Source organism: Ambystoma mexicanum, chromosome 5q, assembly GCF_040938575.1.
Source record: "Ambystoma mexicanum isolate Mex_15411 chromosome 5q, UKY_AmexF1_1, whole genome shotgun sequence".
NCBI lineage: Eukaryota > Metazoa > Chordata > Amphibia > Caudata > Ambystomatidae > Ambystoma > Ambystoma mexicanum.
The window spans coordinates 1,291,918,970-1,291,936,449 of NC_090933.1; the positions used below are offsets into that span (position 1 = coordinate 1,291,918,970).

Consider the following 17,480-nt stretch of genomic DNA (forward strand, 5'->3'; position numbering starts at 1 on the left):
TTTCCTTACCTCCAACTTGATATTTACTAGATTGTGACCTCGATTTTGCTACACGGATACCTCTTTTGTAACTCCACGGCTACTACGACCTTTCCCTCGGCATGGATCATTCGAACTGCTAAGAATGGCAAGGCTGTATGGACTGCCTCTTGTGTTAACGTTTTGGTTTTGCCGCTTTGGAATTGTGAACTAAGACTTTGACCATGGTCTGTGTTCTTTGGACTGCTTTTGGCATACCTTCCCTGCTCCACACATACTCTTATTCAGAAACGACATACTCTTATTCAGAAACGTTAACTGAGTTCCTGCCTGGTTCCACTTTAAGCACCTTCCGATACAAGGTGTCTCATCGCTGGATTTGAATTCCACCTTGCACCGCCCTAGTTGGGAAGTAGCCAGGCATCCTGTCCACCGTCCTCCACCTACACATCTTCCCGGCCACACCAACTGGTAGGTGTCAGTTTTCTAGTTACTTGATTAAGACTTAGGGCACAAATTGTACACGTGATTGTTTCCATTGCAGCTACCTGGGGACCCGGTCTATTGTTCCAGTCACCTGTGGCCTCAATAACCGGTCAGCAAGTTCTTACCAATCTCACTGACTGGTGCTTGGGGACGGAGATACATATAGTCTAGGCAAGAATCAGTTTTGACATAGCCTGTCATGATCTCTGCTTCCAAAAGGTCAGGGTTTTCCCAACTTCCTTGGAAGCAGATCCATAACCCAGGTTCCGAGTGCCAACCAGTCCCAATTGGGACCTTTTGGACCCAGTCCTGGCGCCAGTGGCACCAGGCTCATAAATATGCCCAGTCCCAGCGCTGGAAGCGCCGGGCTCATAATGCTTGGGTGGACTTACCTGCAGCAGACCATGCTGCTTACTTGCCTGCTAGTTGAGCCTCTGATCCTCTTCTGTTTGGAACTACTTTTCCTGTTGGGTGGGGCAGGAGCCACGCCCTAGGTTCAGAACACTGGAACTCTTCTGGAAAGCAGGAACTCTTTTCTTACCTAGGCGTGGCTGTGGAAGGAGACACCTAAGCACTACAGGAGGCTATTTAAACCACACCCGATGGATGAATCTTGCTTTGCGTTATTCTGCATCCTCTGCAGCAGAACGCTCATCGTGTCTTCTGCATCTGATCCTGGGCCTAAGGAAAAAGGCTTACCATCCTGAATCCAGTCTTCAGCAACACCTATAAAGACAAGAAAGAACAGGTTAGCATTACGGTCTTCAGTGACAGCGCTTCACTTACCTGGTCCATCGGCTGTCACCAACGCCTCGCGCTGCATTCCGGCATCAGAAAGACAAAGGCTTACCTACTCTTCGTGCGCTCCGGGGGTCTTCGCACTGCATTCCGGCATCTGAAAGACAAAGGCTTACCTACTCTTCGTGCGCTCCGGAGGTCTTCGGCGCTGCATCCCGCATCTGAAAGACAAAACAAGGTGCGTTTAAAGACATTGGGGAACTTTAATACTCACGTGACATTACTCCTTTCCACATCTAACCCAGTGGGTATTCCGGCACCCTGCAGCCGCTCCGAACTTGTACCTGCAAAATAAAAAGACAGTTAGAGCGCATCGTGAAGCAGGCAACAAGCGCTTACTTACGTGCTTCCAGGCGCTTCTATTCATCACACGGGATCCATCTTCAACTCACTTCAGCCCGTCATCCGCCATCGCCGGAACCCTGCAAAACAAGAGACATCATTACTAAAGACTTTTAAAGACATTAGAATTACTCGAAACTTACCGTTCGTGCAGTAAACGACGGACAGCAGTCCTCTGAAGTCAAGAGGCCTGCTCCCCTTATCCAGTGAAGAAACTGGTTACAGCACCCTGCCCCGAGGCAGATGGAGAGCACGGCGTTCACTTACCTAAGGTGAGAGCGTTAACCTTTGGGGTTCTACAGGAGAAGAGAAAGGGAAGAAGAGAGAGACATTCAATAACCCAGTTCATTAATCCCATATTTTCTATCTGCAGACATCTTACCCTTCGAGTCAGACATACAGTGCACAGAGGTCCAGCCCAAAGAGCCAGCCGTGTGTTACACATCACCTTTGAAGATACGGTATACGCCCAGTCAAGACCGGCGCCTCTACGGGAATCAGGTGAGCGTTACAGAACGCAAAGCCTACCGCAAAACTCCCGTCCAGGCGCTATGGAAACCTCGGATACCGACCAGCTAGCCCAGTTACTTGGGGAACTAAGGGCAGAAGTGCATGCAGCCCGTCAGGAAACGAACGCTCTAAGAAGGGAACTGATTATTTCCAAGGCGCGAACAGATGATCTCGCTAGACAATTGCTACAGTCACAAGCCGGACAGACCCCGTTACCCGCATCTGGGGGAAATCTTCCTTCTACATCCTCTATGAATCCAGTGCAGATCAACCTACCTGGGAATGTACCTCTGGCTCCGCCCGAACGATTTTCTGGTGACCCAAAGAGGTTTGCAGTATTTATCAATCAGTGCCGGTTGCATTTCTTATGCCGGCCAGCAGCCTTTCCAACTGATCAAGCTAAAGTAGCTTTCGTGCTTTCGTACCTTAGTGGCAATGCGGCAGACTGGTCGATCCCTCTAGTAAATCAAGATGATCCGGTTCTCCATGATTTTCAAGCTTTTCAGCTCAGTATGGAAAAACTGTTCGCAAGACATTCACATGGGCAGGCCTTGGACAATGAGCTTCTTTCGTTGCGACAAGGTAATCAAGACCTTTTGGCTTATATTGCGTCTTTCAACAGACTGATAGTGGAAACTCAATGGCCTGAGGACAAAAGGATTACGCTGTTTTATAGAGGTCTACGTGGAGAGCTCAAAGATGTGTTAGCCCAAGTAGTGAATCCCCCACAAGATTGTTCGGACTATATAGACTTAGTCGTTCAAATAGATCACAGACTGCAGAACAGGAAGGCCGATCGTTCCAAGTTTGATGCTCGAGTATTTTCCAAACCGCCGACTCCTTCCAAAGGTGTAGACTCCGGGGAACCCATGCAAATAGGGGGCCTGAAAGGTCCTCTAACACAAAAGGAGCGGGAAAGGAGAAAACAGTTGCAATTATGCCTCTATTGCGGAAACTCAGGGCACTTTCTTCGAGACTGTCCGGTGAAACCTGCCAAGAAGGCAGTAGGAGCTGCAGTTACCAAAGTTACAAACTCTGAGCAGGGAAACAACCTCGCCCGACAAGAATAGAGGTCCTCTTGCCGAGCGTGAAAACCAGTTCCGTGACCTCGCATTTCGTGATACCTATGGTCCTCATTAGCCCTGATAATCCGGATCGATTACATGCAATTGAAGCTTACGTCGACAGCGGTGCCATCGGCAATTATGTGGATCATGAAATGGTTTTGAGGATGAATCTAACTCTTTGTCCCAAGGCTGTAAAGGACGTCATTACTACGGTGGATGGAACGGAGATAGCCTCCGGGCCAGTAACGCATACCACTCAAGAGGTGACGCTAGTAAGTCAAGATGGACACCATGAGAAGATCGTGTTCGATGTGATCAAGGCTCCTCAGTTTCAGATTATTCTAGGAATACCTTGGTTGGAGAAACACAATCCTCTGATCGATTGGCGAGCAAGAACGGTCCAGTTTCCAGAATGTGTCTCTACTTGTCACCCTCCACCTGGTGTTGCACTGGCAGCAATTTCTTCAGAGACTCCCCAGTTACCTCCCGAATACCTAGAATACCAAGATGTTTTCCGGAAGGATCAGGCTAACTCTCTACCTCCTCATAGGTCATATGACTGCCAGATAGACCTGATACCTGGATCTACTACTCCTTGTAGTAGAATTTATGCCCTCACCGAGCCTGAGAACCTTCACCTTCGACAATACCTGGATCAATACCTGGCAAATGGGTTTATTCGTCCTTCCAAGTCCCCTGCTTCTTCAGCTTTGTTCTTCGTTCCAAAAAAGGAAGGAGACCTTAGAACTTGTATAGATTATCGCTCCCTGAACCAGATCACCGTCAAGAATAGATATCCGTTACCTTTGATCCCTGAACTCCTGGACCAAGTCAGAAAAGCATGCATATATACAAAGCTGGATCTTAGAGGAGCCTACCACTTGGTACAAGTAAAAGATGGCGATGAATGGAAGACGGCCTTCCGCACCAAATATGGGCTTTTTGAATATCAGGTCATGCCCTTCAGACTTTGCAATGCCCCGGCCGCCTTTCAATATTTTATGAACGATGTCCTCAGAGAGCTCATAGATGTGTGTGTTGTTGTTTACATTGACGACATCCTCGTTTATTCTTCATCGGAATGTGAACATCGGAAACACGTGAAAATGGTCCTCGAAAGATTGCGTCAACACAAACTTTTCGCTAAGTTGGAAAAATGTGTTTTCAACGTGACTGAAGTTGAATTCTTGGGATTCATATTATCACCTAGCGGAGTGCGTATGGATTCAAAGAAGGTCGATGCAGTTCTCAAATGGCCATCACCATCCTCCGTAAAAGGTGTGCAAAGCATGTTAGGCTTCGCTAACTTTTACCGCAGGTTTATCCCCGAATTTTCTCGAATAGTCCAGCCCATCACTGCCTTGTTAAAGAAAAACAAACGTTTTGAATGGTCTACCGAGGCGGAACAAGCTTTCCAGGATTTGAAGACTAAATTCATCTCTGCACCAATCTTAAAACACCCTCGCCCCGAACTCCCCTACATCGTGGAAACTGATGCTTCAAGCCTTGCCATGGGGGCAGTTCTATCACAAAAGGACCCGGTAACCAATCAGTTGCATCCCGTGGCATTTTGGTCCCGCAAATTCTCGCCTCCTGAAATCAATTACACGATTACTGACAAGGAACTTCTGGCTATCAAGTCTGCCTTTAAGGCTTGGCGGCATTATCTGCTGGGGGCCCGACACACCGTTACTGTGATTACGGATCACCGAAACCTGCAATATTTGAAAACCGCAAAAGCCCAATCCTCTAGACAACTCCGTTGGGCATTATTCTTTGCCGAGTTTGACTTCATAATTACCTATCGACCTGGTACAAAAAACGGTAAAGCTGATGCCCTTTCTCGGATGGGAGTGGAAGAACACTTGATCAACCCTAAACCTGTACCAATCATTCCCGAACAAAGAATTCTGGGTGTAATCGCCACACAATCCATAGAGGAAGTTAAGGATAAAGCCAGGCAACTTGTAACTCCAGCAGACATACAGAATTGGCATCTGCAGGGAAAGGACTTTGCAGTAAAGGACAACTTATTGTATTTCCAAGAACGATTATACCTGCCCAGCACAGATTTACAGAAAAAAGTAATCTCTTGTTATCACGATTCTTTAATGGAAGGACATCCCGGTATTGCCAAGACCTCAGAAAAGATCAAGCGCTACTTCTGGTGGCCGTCTTGGAAAAAAGATATCAGAGACTTTATAATGTCCTGTGGAGTATGCGCCCAAAACAAGAGTCAAAAGGAAAGACCAGCAGGCCTCTTACGCCCTATTGACATCCCACCTCGCCCTTGGCATACGCTTTCTATGGACTTCATCACCGATCTACCTCCATGCTCCGGATACAATACGATTCTAGTAATCGTGGACTTATTCTCCAAGATGGCGCATTTCATTCCGCTCAAAGGCTTGCCAACAGCAGCAACTCTGGCCCGAGAATTTCTCGAAAACATCGTCTGACTGCACGGTTTTCCTTCGGTTCTAATTTCGGATCGAGGTAGTCAATTTATTTCTCATTTTTGGCGAAGTTGCTGTCGGTCGGCTCAAATTGATGTGAGACTATCGACCAGTCACCACCCTCAGACCGACGGACAAACCGAGAGGACCAATCAAACTCTGGAACAGTATTTACGCTGCATGCTGCAACAAACTGAAAAAACTTGGAAAGACATCCTTTGGATAGCCGAATATGCCTACAATAACTCTGTCCATTCGGGAACTGGGAAAACCCCGTTTTTTCTTTTATACGGCAGTCACCCTCGAACCTCGGAGTTGGATCCCCTCCAAGATCTTGAAACACCAGCAGTAGACTACCTGCATTCTACAATCACCCAAGCCTTTAAGGAAGCTGTTTCTCACCTTCAAAGGGCTAAAGAACAATACAAGAAAGGAGCAGATCAACATCGGAAGGAAGCCCCTCAATATCAAGTAGGGGATCAAGTCTGGTTATCCACCAAATATCTACCTCTAAAAGGGCCACGCACATTCAACCCAAGATACCTTGGTCCCTATTCCATCACTACCATAGTAAACCCAGTAGCGGTCAAGTTGGACTTGCCCCCGCACATGAAGATACATCCGGTCTTCCACGTCTCTCTATTAAAACCCGTGCAACCTCAAACCCGACTAACTAAATCTCCAAAACCCATCCTAGTTAATGGAGAACTCGAGTTTGAAGTCAAAAGCATTCTGGACTCCAAGATCTCCAAATCTAAACTATTTTACCTAATTGACTGGAAAGGCTACGGCCCCCAAGAGAGATCCTGGGAACCTGCTGAATATGTCCACGCTCCTCACCTAATCAAAAGATTTCACCGAACATTTCCTGACAAGCCAAAACCCCCGGAGAAGCCCGGTTTGGGAGGGGCCTTGAGGGGGGGTACTGTCATGATCTCTGCTTCCAAAAGGTCAGGGTTTTCCCAACTCCCTTGGAAGCAGATCCATAACCCAAGTTCCGAGTGCCAACCAGTCCCAATTGGGACCTTTTGGACCCAGTCCTGGCGCCAGTGGCACCAGGCTCATAAATATGCCCAGTCCAAGCGCTGGAAGCACCGGGCTCATAATGCTTGGGTGGACTTACCTGCAGCAGACCATGCTGCTTACTTGCCTGCCAGTTGAGCCTCTGATCCTCTTCTGTTTGGAACTACTTTTCCTGTTGGGTGGGGCAGGAGCCACGCCCTAGGTTCAGAACACTGGAACTCTTCTGGAAAGCAGGAACTCTTTTCTTACCTAGGCGTGGCTGTGGAAGGAGACATCTAAGCACTACAGGAGGCTATTTAAACCATACCCGATGGATGAATCTTGCTTTGCGTTATTCTGCATCCTCTGCAGCAGAACGCTCATCGTGTCTTCTGCATCTGATCCTGGGCCTAAGGAAAAAGGCTTACCATCCTGAATCCAGTCTTCAGCAACATCTATAAAGACAAGAAAGAACAGGTTAGCATTACGGTCTTCAGTGACAGCGCTTCACTTACCTGGTCCATCGGCTGTCACCAACGCCTCGCGCTGCATTCCGGCATCAGAAAGACAAAGGCTTACCTACTCTTCGTGCGCTCCGGAGGTCTTCGCACTGCATTCCGGCATCTGAAAGACAAAGGCTTACCTACTCTTCGTGCGCTCCGGAGGTCTTCGGCGCTGCATCCCGCATCTGAAAGACAAAACAAGGTGCGTTTAAAGATATTGGGGAACTTTAATACTCACGTGCCATTACTCCTTTCCACATCTAACCCAGTGGGTATTCCGGCACCCTGCAGCCGCTCCGAACTTGTACCTGCAAAATAAAAAGACAGTTAGAGCGCATCGTGAAGCAGGCAACAAGCGCTTACTTACGTGCTTCCAGGCGCTTCTATTCATCACACGGGCTCCATCTTCAACTCACTTCAGCCCGTCATCCGCCATCGCCGGAACCCTGCAAAACAAGAGACATCATTACTAAAGACTTTTAAAGACATTAGAATTACTCGAAACTTACCGTTCGTGCAGTAAACGACGGACAGCAGTCCTCTGAAGTCAAGAGGCCTGCTCCCCTTATCCAGTGAAGAAACTGGTTACAGCACCCTGCCCCGAGGCAGATGGAGAGCACGGCGTTCACTTACCTAAGGTGAGAGCGTTAACCTTTGGGGTTCTACAGGAGAAGAGAAAGGGAAGAAGAGAGAGACATTCAATAACCCAGTTCATAATCCCATATTTTCTATCTGCAGACATCTTACCCTTCGAGTCAGACATACAGTGCACAGAGGTCCAGCCCAAAGAGCCAGCCGTGTGTTACACATCACCTTTGAAGATACGGTATACGCCCAGTCAAGACCGGCGCCTCTACGGGAATCAGGTGAGCGTTACATAGCCACACTAGACTACTGGCGTGCGGCGGAATAGCTATGGTTGCTCCTGGATGCAGCGGAGCCTAAGGTAAGTTCCCCGTTGTTGCCGAGACTATGGTGGAGCCCCAGGAGAGTAGCGCTCTGCAGGGGTTTATTGCAGCCACTGTAGTGTGCTGCATAGCAACATATGGCGCAGCTTATCTGTGTTTTGAGCAGAGGGCAAGGAATGGTTGCGGCCCCCGCGCGTCCCCTGGCTTCTACCAAGTTGCTGGAGCACTTTGCGACTTAGATGTAGTGTGCAGGGGGCCGGAATAACTTTCAGGTAGGGTGTGGCCCCTCGCGTGTGCTTTCCGGGCTGGAGCTCCTCCTGGCACGTCTTGTTGGGTCGGTATCTGGAGCACAAGCGCCATGCCTTCAGTTACGCTCATGCGCGTAGGTGAACCACACCGAACGTGGCTTGCCGGCTATAGTTCCTGGCCCAGCGGCTGCTGGGAAATGCAGTCTTATAGGTTGCTGCTCTGCAAGGAAGGTAGAAAAGCCTGTAAAGGGGCTTCAAAGGTGCCTGCTTGTGTTTCTGTCTGCTTCTGTCTGCGCTGGTGCAGGACACAGTCTGTCTTGACCCCTTCCTGCCCCTGACAATCGTTACAATAAGATATGTACGAACAGTCAAAGTTCACTAAAAAGCGTTGCCTCAGAATCCATTTCAAATTACTTTCCAATGCAGTTACTACTGAATTTCAGCACACGCTGACCCAGGGTAGTAGTGTAGTAGAATTTAATGTAGTTGACTTTTTTCAAAATGTTTTCAATATAATATGTTTTCAAAATGATCATTCAATACATTGAAATAGTTTTTGAACATGTAACACAACAAACGGTTTGGAGTTTTTGTGGAATACTTCAATTGATATTTCACTGCACAAGTTGCCTTCGTGGCACAATGTACTGTGGTTTATACAATTATAACTTTAGATTATTTTGTGTATCCCTAGTTTAAGGATACAATAACAGTTTTGTGCAATGTAAGCCTTCTCGAAAACGTACATTGCGTCTTTTACAAATATGTAATTTTGTTAAATGTGTTGATTACCATCTCTTTATTTACATAGACCACAATGATCGAAGTACAGACCGTTACCATGGAGGAAACCACAGACACGCCCAACATCCACCTGGTGAGGCTAAGTGACCCACACATAAACTTACCTTATCGCTCTTGATGTGGTCTAATTTTTAATACTAATGTACATTTTTTATTTCACACTGGTATGAATATATGCAACAATTAAAGGACCACTATTGTACATCTATGTACATCTACCACTGTTCCAGAGTCAACAGCAACCTCACTCAACTTTCAAGTAATATTTGTATACTAATCCTTCACATGCGAGAATACAAAATATCTATTTGTTTAAGTTCAACTTCAAAAATATTGGTTATTGTTATGTACAATTTTAGCTTTTGAAACAAAGTTAACACACAACAATGCCACTTTTGTGGTCTCCACGCCATCAGGCGGATTTGTAATGTAAAGAGGGAGGGTCTGTGGTTTTTGAGCTAGAAAAGATCAAGAGAGCGGACTGTAGTGCTGTTGAGTTAGTTTGAGAGGTGTATGCAGAGGAGTGAGTTCATTAGTTGGTGAAATGATTGGAAATCCAACCAAGTGCATCCCTACCCAGACATTTGTCTAAGTTGCATTTGGGATTCTATGTAAATATCAACCATATTTTGCGTGTAACTTCTGTTTGCAATTTTGCTTTTACATCTTTATTAAAATTACTTTGATATAGGGGGGGCTGGAACTTCAACAACATACTACTATTCTTGTACTGCAACTGGTCTGGAGGATGAGGTGTGAAAACTGAGAATGTATTGAATTATATTAATAGCTTTTTTAATCATTTGCGATACTGTCATTAAATTGCAAAGCATTAGATCAATAACCTTGATGTATTTCTCGCTGAAACAAATGCCACAGTGAAAGTTTATACAATTATAATTGTAGATTTCTTTGTGTATCCCTAGTTTAGGAATACACTAATAGTTCGGTGCAATGTGAGCCTTCTCGAAAAACTTACATTGAGTTGTTTACAAATAGATTATTTTGTAAAATGTGTTTACCATCTCTACGTTTACGTAGACCGTACTGATGAAAGTACATACAGTTACCATGGAGGAAAGCACAGACACATCCAACATCCACATGGTGAGGCTGAGTGACTTGCACATAAACGTATTTTAATGCTTTTGATAGGGTCTAATTTATAATACTAATGAACATTTTATATTTAACAATGGTCTTAAATATGTATCAATTAAAGGACCGAGATTGTACATCTACCACCATTCCAGAGTCCGTTTGGATACAAATCCTTCCGATGCGACTATACAAAATATTTATTTGTTTTAGTTCAACCGAAATAATGTTAACGCGCAAAGATGCCACTTGAGTGGTCTCCATGCGCTCCTGCAGATCTGTAATGCAAAGAGGGAGGGCAGGTGGTGTAAGGAAGGCGTGGTATCAAAGTAAGACAGACACAAGTGATCACAGTTAAAGGTTTTTTATTAAACTGTAAAATGGGTAAGATAAACACCTAATCTAAACCTAAATCTAAGATGGGAGAAAGCTACGACCATCAAATAATAATAATACAGTCCTAGTGGAGTTTAGTAAAAAAAAAAAAAAAGGGCCTATACTAAAAAACCTATTGCCAGTCCTTCTATGCTACAAAATAGTGTGGGATTATTTTCACAAGAAAAGAAAAAAGTGTTCACAAAAGAATAAGTCAGGATGTTAAGGCCGGGGTCTCCCTTCCCCACGTTTTAAGTTATGGACAAGGCTAGACTCTCGGGCACAGCACACTCCTGGTCTTCTCCGGAACAAGGTTACAGTTAATTTCATCAATATCAGGGCCTTCTGTGCCCAAGTCTCTTTAATGCAAAATCTCTTGCTTCAGAGGGCCTGATGTGCCATAAACAACAAAAGTTCATTCTATTTATCTTCACGTTGGGCGATTACTGTTCACCCTTGGATCCCCCTCAGCCGGGTTCCGATCCTTCTCTCAGTCGTTAGCCTCCCTCAGTCAGGCTCAGACCAACTACTCACTGTGGACATCCCTCAGTCGGGTTCACACTTGTCATCGCAATGTTCACGGGTGTGTTACTGCTCACCCTAATTCGCAGGCATCTCTCAGCCGGGTTCCCATTTGCCAAATTAGCTTTACCACAATGCAGGATTCACGTCCCTTAACTTTCTCCTGGTATCCCTCCGTTGTGTTCACATTGCCATCTTAGCATAGTTCAACAGAGTAATTCTAGACCTCTTAGGTTCTTCTCTTACCTAAGTCCGGGTTTTAGCCCCCAGTTAGGCTTTCCCCAAGTTGTGTTCACATTTGCCCCAGTAACACAGTTCACTTTGCTTCTACAACGTGTCAAAGACTTTCGAATGTACAGGGGGTTTGGCTTGACCCTCGTATGACCACTTTCACACCTCCCGCCAGCCTCTGCTAAGGCCTCTGGGTACTTGTAGTTTCAACAATCTTAGTTCAATACTTTCCTTGTTCAGAAGAGGGGCACCAGCCAGAAACCTTCAAAATGAGCGCCCACGTGGCGCCGGACCACTCTGTCTCTGGTGGCAATTTCACTCACAAAGTTCACAAGGTTCCCCCTCGGCCGGGCTCGGACCTCTCTTAGGGTTAACAAAAGGCCTCCCTCTTCCGGGCTCGGACCATGCTCCCAAAAGTTCTCTCCAAAAGTCCACAAGGGGTCTCCCTCTGCCGGACTCGGACCCCTCTGCCAAGGTTCATAAAGGTCTTCCCTCTGCTGGCCTCGGGCCTTCCTCCAAAGCTCACAAGGGTCTCCCTCTGCTGAGCTCAGACCCCTCTCAAGACTTCAAAGTTCACAAAGAAGACTTCCCTCTACCGGGCTTGAGTCTCCGCGCACAATTCACAAAAAGTGTTTTGGGACTTCTAGTTCCAGAATGCACTGTCAGGATTTTGCTCCCACTTCTCAGCTCCCCAAAACAGCATTTTCGGCATTGGGAGCTTGTTTGTGCCCTCCCCGTCTTTCTCATGCAAAAGAATAAAACAGACACACCCCACACTGGGAATGAGGCAAAGAGAGCAGGCTGCGAGAGTTCAAGGCAAAGTTTATATAAGTAACTGGCATTCAAGATCTCTGTTGCCTCTGAGAGCGCTCTGACCAAAATTAGTGTTACAATACATTTTATAGGGCAAATGACACGACTAACATAAGATACTGCGTTGGTCCCGGATTGGACAGTCCATATGGTGCCCAGGGTGTGGGTGGCATCTCTTCCTCCGGGTTGGCTGCTTGGTTGGCGGGAGGATGGACGTCAGGCATCTGTGCTCCGAATGGGTGAAGGTCAGGTAGCTGTGAAGCAGGGTAGTCACTAGCTAAGCTAACATAACATATTCTCAAAAATGCATGCACTAAATAATAATTGTTCGAAGTCTTTGAACAACTTATCATGTCTCCATAAAACTTCACACGTGTGTCTATACTATCAATAACATTGGATTATAAAGGCCCTAGGTTAAGGGTCTTGATCACCATAATACACCAGTTGAAGTGAGGGTCTGTGTTCATAAGAATCTCTGGTATGTGACATTTTGTTAGTGGTAGACAACGATATACTGCAGCAGGGGTCTAATGTTAGTTGGGGATCTGTTGGGTGGGCATCATGGTGTGGTCAGTGGTCTGGTACATGAAAGGAATACCTTGCAGGGGCACAGGGTCACAATGGCAGTAAGTTTCCACTGGCGAGGGTGCAGGGGCAAGGACACGTTTGTGGAGATGAACGAGCTATGTGCTTAGCTCATGCTGGTTCACATGCAGGACAGTTATCTCAGAGGAAGAGTGATGTGTTACATTTATTATCTGTTGCAAGTACCTCCGGCTGCTGCGTGAGAATGTAGCTGTGGAGTTTTCCAGTCAGAGTGGGAAAGATGGTGGGGGTCATGTGCCCTACGCGTCTGGCCGTTGCGAGAAAAGGAAGAGAAGCGTTTTGTACTATCGCAGTGAGGCCTAGTTACCAAGATGGAGTTGAAAGGGGGTACAAAATGGATGCCCTGTGTCATGCTCATTGGTCCCATCTACGTGAATGTTAACCAAAGTTGACATCGCATAAGGGCAAGGGGCGAACCCACTACTGGAGGCACTTGATCCGAGTTTTGTACTGAGAAGTAAAGGATGCGAGGGGCCTGCTTCTTTAATGGTGAAGCGCAGGACTCTGAAGATGGACAGGAAGGGCCCCTCTGCTCTGGCTTCTCTGGCTCGCAGGAATATACCCCTGTGCGTGAAAAGGGAGTATTACCTACTGACAGAGTAATGCTCAAGCCTCCCACTCTCTTCCAACCCTCCACGATACCCTTCCTCAATTCCCCGTGAAGTCTCACCTTAGGGTTTGGAAGGATGAGTTCTCCATCCTGCTTCTGATGCAGGGGCGCGTTGAAACCCAGTTACTTCACTGGATTGAGGTTTGATGGGAGTTCAAATAAGCTTGACTATTCAGGTAAGGCGCTGTAAAAGTTCTATTTCAAGTTCAAAAGTTCAAGCTTAATAATAATGTTCATTGTCTTATTGCAGCAAGCGCTAATGCTTATGTCTTTTTCCCCTTAGGGGCCGGGGTTCGGAATGCCGGAGATATGGCGCCGACCCAAAGTGAAACGTGCAGTTCCAGTAAATGACAGGTAAGTTCTGGATGAGCGCTCGGGTAATGTCTTTGCATTCGCTCATTCAATGTCTTTGTCTTTTTTCCCCATAGGGGCCGGGGTCCGGAAAATGCCTGGAAGCGGCAAGACCCGAAATGAAATGGGAATGACCCAACAGGTAAGTCTTATTCCCTTCCTTCTCTCACCTTTTGTTCTTGTCTTTTTCTCTCTAGGCTCTGGGAAGTGGCTGTGTATCCCGATGATCGCTGCTGAAGATGGAGGAGCCCAGGAAAGGTGAGTAAAATGCAGCGCTGCAGCAATCGTAGCGAAATGCTTTTAAAAATGATGCCTTCCTTTTCAGGATCGTCGGTGTGATGTCTCTGTGGTGCAGGTTTAGCAGGTAAGGTCTCTTGTCTCCCTTTGCAGGTGACCCAGGATGCTGACAGGCGTGGCTGAAGTCCAGATGCAGGAGCTGATACGGTGAGCGTCCAGCTGCGAGGAGCAGAACAATGCGAAGCGTGAGTTGCTGATCGGGCGTGGTTTAAATAGCTTTGGAAGAAGGTCCAAGTATGTATCCTTCCACTGATCAGGTATGTATCCTTCCCCGACCACACCCGGGTGGAAAGTAGTCCCACAGGTAAAGTAGTTCCATTCCAGCCTCAAGAGGGCCTGGATGTAGCAGCATGGTCTGCATCAGGTAACTGCACATTAAAACACTTGAACACATGTCTAGCTTTATGAGCCTGGCGCCTAAGGCGCCAGGACAGGGGTCCAACATGAGCCTGGCGCCTAAGGCGCCAGGACTGCGTCCAAAGGGCCCCAGCTTGGGCCCGCAGGCACTCCCCTGGGGGAAATGATGCCTGCCTCTGAGGTTGCTGGGTCGGACCTGGCTCCTTGGAGGTAGGCATCATGACAGTACCCCCCTCAAGGCCCCTCCCAAGGTTCTTTCCTCCAGGGTTTTTTTTTTATCTTGTTCGGAAATCTCCGGTGAAACCTTTGTACTAACCGAGGTGCGTGAACATGGTTACTAGGCTCCCACAATCTCTCCTGAGGTCCATATCCCTTCCAGTCAACAAGATAGAAGAGTTTCGACTTTACCACCTTGGAGTCTAAAATGTCTTTAACTTCGAATTCTAATTCCCCTTCAATTTGAACTGGATCTGGTGGCTTGGACAGTCGGGTTCCTGGTTGTACTGGCTTCAAAAGTGATGCATGAAAAACTGGATGAATATGCATGTTGGACGGTAAATCCAGTTTAAAGGCCACTGGGTTGATTATAGCCTTGATGGGATAAGGTCCTATGAATCTGGGATTGAAGGTTCGCGGGCCCTTGAGGGGTAAATGTTTAGTTGCTAGCCATACCTGGTCTCCTACTTGGTAAGGAGGAGTTTTACTTCGGTGCAAATCAGCGTTTTCTTTATACTTTTTCTTGGCTTGCTGTAAATGAATTGCAGCTTCTTTGAAGGCTCGGGTTATTGTGGAATGCAGATGATTTACTGCGGGCATTTCCAGGGTCAGAGGTGGATCTAGGTCAGAGGTCCGAGGATGGTGACCATACAAAGTATAAAAAGGGGTTTGTCCGTTTCCAGAATGCACTGAATTGTTGTATGCATATTCTGCGATCCAAAGGATGTCTTTCCAATTCAACTCAGATTGGTGTAACATGCACCGAAGATATTGCTCGAGAGTCTGATTGGTTCTCTCGGTTTGTCCATCGGTCTGGGGGTGGTGGCTGGTGGATAACCGCACATCTATTTGTGCTAATTGGCAACACTTCTTCCAAAAATGGGAGATAAATTGACTTCCACGATCCGAGACCAATATGGAAGGGAAACCATAGGCAGGTCAGTTATAAAGTCCATTGACAGGGTGTGCCATGGTGCCGGTGGAATATCCAAGGGTTGAAGTAGACCGGCTGGCCTTTTCTTTTGAGCCTTGTTTTGGGCGCAAATTCCGCATGACAGTACAAAAGACTTTGTCTTTTCTCCAAGAAGGCCACCAGAAGTGGCGTTTGATTTTTTCCTCCGTTTTATAGCGATACCAGGGTGTCCTTCCATTAAAGATTCATGATGATGGGCAATAACAAGTTCTTGCAATTCTTTACTTGGCAGAAACAACCGCTACTGGAAGTAGGGTAAATCATCCTTAACGGTGTAATGAGGACCCTTTTGACTCCATTCCAGTAAGGTTGAAGAGTCTAGAAGTTGTTTTACTTGCGTTTGGATGTCCTTAATAGTTTGCAATGAAGTTAAGCCTAAGATTCTTTGCTCGGGTATGATGGGCACAGGTTCTAAGCTCGAATTAGGTTTTTCCATGCCAATCCGGGATAAGGCGTCCGCTTTACCATTCTTGCAGCCAGGGCCATAGGTAATTACAAAATCAAATTCCGCAAAGAATAGAGCCCATCGGAGTTGTCGTGAAGATTGAGCTTTGGCCGTCTTTAAATACTGTAAGTTTCTGTGGTCCGTAATTACGGTGATGGTGTGTCTTGCCCCGAGAAGGTAGTGACGCCAAGCCTTGAAAGCAGATTTAATAGCCAGTAACTCTTTATCGGTAATTGCGTAGTTGATTTCAGGAGGAGAAAATTTTCTGGACCAAAAGGCCACAGGGTGTAGTTGGTTAGTTTTTGGGTCTCTTTGCGACAGGACAGCTCCCATGGCCGAACTGGATGCGTCGGTTTCCACAATGTACGGGAGATCTGGGTGCGGGTGCTTCAATGCAGGTGCAGAGGTGAATTTGGTTTTCAGGTCCTGAAAGGCTTGTTCGGCCTCATGAGTCCATTCGAAGCGTTTGTTTTTCTTTAGGAGAGCTGTGATGGGTTGGGCTGTTCGGGAAAATTCCGGGATGAATCTGCGATAGAAATTGGCAAAGCCGAGCATGCTCTGAACTCCCTTCACCGAGCTAGGAGATGGCCATTTGAGAATGGCGTCCACCTTTCGCGAGTCCATTCGAACTCCTTGAGGTGTCAGGATGAATCCGAGAAACTCAACTTCTGTGGTATGAAAAACGCATTTTTCGAGTTTTGCAAATAGTCTGTGCTGGCGCAATTTCTCAAGAACTGCCCTAACATGTTTTCTGTGATCGGATTCTGAAGAAGAGTACACCAGGATGTCATCAATATAAACAATGACACAGACATCGATAAGTTCCCGAAGAACATCATTCATAAAGTACTGAAAGGCGGCAGGTGCATTGCACAAACCGAAGGGCATCACCTGATATTCGAAGAGCCCAAATTTGGTGCGGAATGCAGTCTTCCATTCGTTGCCTTCTTTTATACGCACCAGGTGATAAGCTCCTCGGAGATCTAACTTGGTGTACACACAAGCGTCTTTCACCTGGTCGATAAACTCAGGGGTCAGGGGCAGAGGATAACGATTCTTAATCGTTATTTGATTTAGGGCGCGATAGTCTATACATGTTCTAAGGTCGCCCTCTTTTTTCGGCACGAAGAACAGAGCTGAAGAGACAGGAGACTTGGACGGGCGAATAAAACCATTGGCTAGGTACTGATCTAAATACTGACGCAAATGCAGGTTCTCAGGTTCCGTAAGAGCATAAATCCTACTACAAGGTAGTTGAGCATTGGTTACCAGATCGATTTGGCAATCATAAGATCGATGGGGAGGTAACGTGTTAGCCTGTTCTTTCTGAAAAACGTCTTGGAATTCTTGGTATTCTGACGGTATCTGTACAGGGGTAGAAGTTGCTGAGGCTAGACCCATAGCTGGATTTCTTGGATAACAAGTTGGTTCACAATCAGGAAAACTTATCTTCTTTGCTCGCCAGTCAATTCTTGGATTA

General features: G+C 46.6%; 1 protein-coding gene across 3 annotated transcripts in view; it reads left to right on the top strand.

The window, feature by feature from the left end:
• The window catches only part of IQANK1 (IQ motif and ankyrin repeat containing 1), a 1,215,835-nt gene that overhangs the window by 545,097 nt on the left and 653,258 nt on the right, over positions 1-17,480 (top strand). For 2 of the 3 annotated variants that reach the window (XM_069621882.1, XM_069621881.1), the window contains exon 6: positions 9,111-9,176. The exons of the other annotated variant lie outside the window; for it this stretch is intronic. In XM_069621882.1, coding sequence (XP_069477983.1) covers positions 9,111-9,176 — 66 coding nt within the window. The remainder of the gene's footprint in view (positions 1-9,110; positions 9,177-17,480) is intronic. 3 annotated transcript variants of the gene reach the window in all.